We start from the raw sequence: 5,072 nt of genomic DNA on the forward strand, positions 1-5,072 counted from the left end.
AAAAAAAAACAACTCCACTGTGTGGTTGTTGGGATGCCAGCTTTGGGGAGTGGTACACTATGGCCTATCTTTCCACAGTATTCACAGAGCCTGGCACACAGCAGATGACCAATGGGATTCTGTTAGGATTCCCTAGAGCGCTAGCCACAGATGGTTGTGAGCTGCCACGTGTGTGCTGGGACCTGAACCCGGGGCCTCTGGAAGAGCAGCCATCACATTTAACCACTGAGTCATCTCTCCATCCTGGGAACAAAGCTTTGCTTTTCTTATTTGTTTGTTTTTCAAGACAGGGTTTTGCTATGTAGCTCTGGCTGTCCTGGAACTAGCTCTTGCGGACCAGGCTGGCCTTGAACTCACAGAGACCTTCCTGCCTCTGCCTCCGAGTGCTGGGATTACAAGCATGTCGTTCCATGCTGAGCACTTATGTATAATATGGTGGGAGAGGGACATACAAATGTGTAGAGGTCAGAGGGCAACTTGAGAGAGAGTCCTCTCCTTCCAAATATGGGTCCTGGGGATCGAACTCAGGACATCGGGCTTTGCAGCAAGCACCCACTGAGCCGTCTTGCCAGCCTGGGACATGTTTGTGTGGATTTCAGAGCAAGTGACTGCTGACTTCCAGGCTTGGTAGGAGAAAGGATTACTTAAAAGCCACAGTGTCTATCACCCCTCTCCTTCTGTGGAGCCTAGGTACTTTGCTCATATCCTAAAGATCCTCAAACACCGTGGGCGCTGCGGTCAGTCTAGATACCCAGCAAAGCATGACTGCGCTCTCTTCCGAGGCTCGGGTGGCACCTGCCTCTGCACTCGACCTGTCTCCACAGAAGAGGCACTGAAAACTCTTTGTGTTGGGGTCTCCTTTCCTCTTCTTGATAGTGGAACTCCAGTGTTACTTGAGCAGCAGCAAACCCAGCTCTGGGAGGGGAATCACGAATTGTCAATCATGGTCATCCAAACTCCCTTGCAGCTAGAATTTGGTCAACCATGGCTGTCCAGTCTCCCTTGCAGCTAAAGCTGGTCTGACCCAGTTGTGGTCATTGTGCTATGAAGAGTCTGCCTAGAACAGTGGCTCTCAGCCTTCCCGGTGCTGCGACCCTTTAACACAGTTCCTCAGGATGCGGTGACCCCCCCCCCATAAGATTATTTTCATTGCTGTTCATAACTTTGATTTTGCTGTTATGAATTATAATATAAATATCTGATATGCAGAACATTTGATGTGCAACCCTGTGAAAAGGTCATTCGACCCCCAAAGGTGCCACAACCCACAGGTTGAGAATTGCTGGCCTAGAGGTCTTAGCAAAGACAAGGAAGGGAAGGCAACAAGGAGAGCCATCTCTCCCCACCCCCCTACTCCTCTGCTTTATGGTGAAAGGGTATGGTGCTAGGAGTGGCTGCTTATGCACCGGACACGTGCCAGCACTTCCTGTCTCCCGACTGCGGGGCTGGCGAGACTGAAGACACAACATTTTGTGAAGCCAAAATGTCTTGGGGCTTTGCAGCTGAATGTGGTCTGAAGGCAGAAGTCACAGGTTCTAGAGGCTTCGCTCTCCCAGAACTGCAAACTGTGGGACTGGGGGATACCGGACTCCCTATTGTGAATCTCCCCTCCACCCCGTAGTCTCCCATCTCAGGGGTCAGAAGCTTCTCCTTGGGCCTTGCTGTGTCCTAATTAACTTGTGAGGTTTTAAAATTACATTTATTTGTCCATTTATTCATGCGTAGTGGTGTGTGTGTGTGGCCTTATGCACGATGTCACATGAGTGGAACCCAGAGGACAGCCTGTGGTTTTTTGTTTTTTTTTTTTTCTTCTACCATCTGCATTCCCAGGAACAAACTCAAGCTGGCTTGGTCGCAAGTATCTTTACCCACTGGTCCATCTCACTGGTCCTACTGATATTTGATGGCTCCTGAAAGAACATAATTCTATATTATGGAAAAATTTAATTCCTTATGCTTTCTACTCCTTCTTACTGTGAATGTTGAGGAAGGACAGGGCACCCTACAAAGAAAGGTAGGGTGGGCTTGTGTGGCGCTGGGCACTTTCCTCCAGCTCTCTGAACTCAGCATCCTTATAGGGACGGTAAGTTCTTCCTCCCAGGGTCACGGGGCAGGGAGGGGAGTCCAGAGAGGAACCACTGCAGTTATCAGTGGTCTGACTCATTAGCACAGAAGAGGTGTCAGCTAGCTGTCACAACTGAAAAGAGGGAGAGCTAGAAGAGGGGACTGTCATGATCCGAGGCACAGCCCCAGTGACGTCATCATCCATGCTGTCTTGTCTTGCACCTGCCTGCCTGCCTGCCAGGGGCTCAGAAGAGTAGGGAGGCCCGAGTGGGCCTGCTCTGTAGGACCGGGTCTAGCTCTGCCTATTCACCAGGCTGTCCCTCACCCCAGCCTCCACACACACTTCTGCCCTGTGGGAGCCTGGCCCTGGCAGACAAAGGTTTCATGAGATTTCTGCTGGCTTCGCAAGGACAGGCAGAGGCGGGCAAGGTTGCAGGTGTGCTTTAATTGCCAATAGCTGGCTCAGACGGGACAGCGGGAAGAGGAGGGGAGAGAGCGGTGCCTGGTCCAGCTTATTGCATAAGCTCACTGCTTGGAGCGCCCGACATCAAGGCAGATGCCATAGTTGGTGTTGGTGATGGCGCCAAGGATGGTCTTGTCCCCCTCACAGCTCAGGCCCCGCTCACAGGGACACCTGTAGTAAACCCCATAGACGCTCTGCAGAGAGAGGGAGGTACAACAGAGTCACAGCCGGCGGGGACACCTTGGCTATCTTTTGTTCCCTGCCTGGCTGTGAACTGGATTCCTGGCACTTCACAGTATGCTCCTGACTGCCTCGCCAGGGGGCCTGGGATTAGGCCTCCACCAACACTCTTACTAACTTGAAAGCTCAGAGGAGCCTCTCGTTACTCACCTGTGGAATGGGAACACACACACGTCCCACCAACCCAGGAGCCAGTTGTGATGGTCCGGGTGGAGGGGATGATGGGATGGGCTAAACCCTTCACCCTGTAAACCTCCCTCCTGGCTCCTTCAGCACTCCCTGTCCGGGTGGAGCCCTCCCCGTCCCCCGAGCCTGCAGGGCGTGTACCTGTGGGGAGCACTCGCTGTTCTCGATGGCCTTGTGGGTGCAGCGGGCGATGCCCAGGATGGTGTCGTGCTGGCAGCATTTGCTGCTGCACTGCATGCTGTTAACGCAGATCTCGCCGTCATCCTGGAGAGACAGCCTGTCAGCCCGAACCCTCCCCCGTGCCCATCACAGCTACCATCAGCGCCTGTCTGGGGGCGGGGCAGGTGTGTAGGTCCTACTATTACTGGCTACTTCCTGGTGGCCCTGACCAGCCATTGACACCTTGGTGCCTTGCACAGGGGACCCTAAAGCAGGGCCTCCCGCCTTTCCTTCTATGAGACTGGATCTCACAGTCCAGGCAGCCCTGGAATTATGTAGCCCAGGCTAGCCTTAACCCATGACCTCAGCCTCCCCAGCGGTGGCATTACAGGCAAGCATCACCACGCCTGGCTTCCCCCACTGTTTGGGGGGGGCAGTGAATGTAGAAGTCGTCTCTACGCTCCACATGTATTGGGCATGAAGGCACTAGCCTTTAATGCCAGCTTAGAAAGCTGACAACTTCTAAGCCATAGGACCTTGCCAGGCAGAGTTTCTGACTTAGGGTTCTGGCCTCGTAGAGAGCACTGTCCCAGCCAGGTGGAGCTCAGAGCTGTCCCTCCATCTCTCCTGAGATGGCCTCATAACACAGCCAAGGACTCAGGGAGGGACACCCAGGCTGGGTGGCACCTGAGGTCAGGAGCCAAGCTTCCAAAATCCTCATGGCAAGACTCTGACGGCCCCCAGAGACCCCTTACCAGGTTAAGAAAAAGTCCCCGGGGCCCAGGAGCTGCATAGGCCACCGCAACAAGGGTCACAAGCAGAAGGACAAGGGCCCTCTCCATGGTGTCTGGTACAGCTGGTGCAGGTGGCAGCCGGCAGTTCAGAAGGCAGAAGGCAAGAGCCAAATGAGGTGGGGGGCCTTTAAAGGAGCCCTATCTACACAGGACCCGCCTTCCGCACACTGAAGGACCGGCCACGAACAGAGGTTCAGATGTGGCCTGTGTGCTGGGGGAGGGACCTGATAAGACAGCTGGCAGAACTCATAAGGGCGGGTGTGTGTGCGTGAGTACGTGTGCGTGTGTCCACACATGGGAATGTGGGACATGCTATCTATCGCGTTATAGTTAAGACAGCAGACTCTGGCTGCGTACCTCAGTGGTAGAGTGCGTGCCCTCCCAGCACCCACGAGGCCTGAGTTTGATACCCAACAGGACAAATACAGGAAAAAAAAAGTAGGGGGAGGGCCCTGGATGAGCAACTGCACAAGTGACCAGCCGCCAGAGTTAGGTAAAGTAACCGTCCTGGCTCAGCAGGGGGTGATTGCAAGCGCCAGGAGGGTGGACTGAGCTGGGAGGAGGAGACCATGAGTCTCACGGGCTCTGTCTGTGTTAATATGAAACTACTGAGTGTATTTGTATTACATACAGCTGTATGCATAGTGCTCTGAGTTGGACTATTACCTAGGAGCTCTGGGGATCTGAGCTGGTGACTCCTGCTCCTAAGCAAGGCAAGCCTAGGGTGAGGCGCAAAAGAAACCCAAGACATTTGTGTCACCTACTCCCCCCATTCGTCCCCCCACCCCAACCCCCGTCCTGATCAAACTCAGGCACGAGGCACAGGTGATGAAGCTGAGGCCCTAACCCTTAGGCTTCCATCCGTGCTCGTGGGGGATTCCAGAGTCAACCCTCGCTAGGGTGTGTCTGTTCTCTGAAGGGAAACCCTCTGCCCTGTAGCAGGGAGCTGCCTCCTGAGGCAGTTACTGCTCTGCATGACGCTCTGCTCTGCTGTGACTCGGTACCTGCACGTGTGGCGCCCCCAACTGGGTATGGTGGGGTCCACCCATCATCTTCCATCGCAGTTCCCAGGAGGATCTTGAGTTCAGGACAGTCAAAGCCAGGAAGCAAGATCCTATGTTTAAAACAAAACCCTGAAAGTAACAGGCCCCCTGAGTTAAGGTTGT

General features: G+C 54.1%; 1 protein-coding gene across 1 annotated transcript; it reads right to left on the bottom strand.

Moving 5' to 3' along the window:
- Nucleotides 1-2,506: 2,506 nt before the first annotated feature.
- On the bottom strand, nt 2,507-3,992 carry Clps (colipase). Its single transcript, XM_050143653.1, has 3 exons — nt 3,868-3,992; nt 3,095-3,217; nt 2,507-2,721 (listed from the first exon to the last, which is right to left on the bottom strand). Exons 1-3 carry the CDS (start codon nt 3,952-3,954, stop codon nt 2,590-2,592), a joined length of 342 nt encoding a protein of 113 aa, XP_049999610.1. The 5' UTR covers nt 3,955-3,992; the 3' UTR covers nt 2,507-2,589.
- Between the last annotated feature and the right edge of the window lie 1,080 nt (nt 3,993-5,072).

Source organism: Alexandromys fortis, unplaced genomic scaffold (genome assembly GCF_014885135.2).
Source record: "Alexandromys fortis isolate MF-2015 unplaced genomic scaffold, M_Fortis_MF-2015_v1.1 scaffold_9, whole genome shotgun sequence".
In the NCBI taxonomy this organism is placed as follows: domain Eukaryota; kingdom Metazoa; phylum Chordata; class Mammalia; order Rodentia; family Cricetidae; genus Alexandromys; species Alexandromys fortis.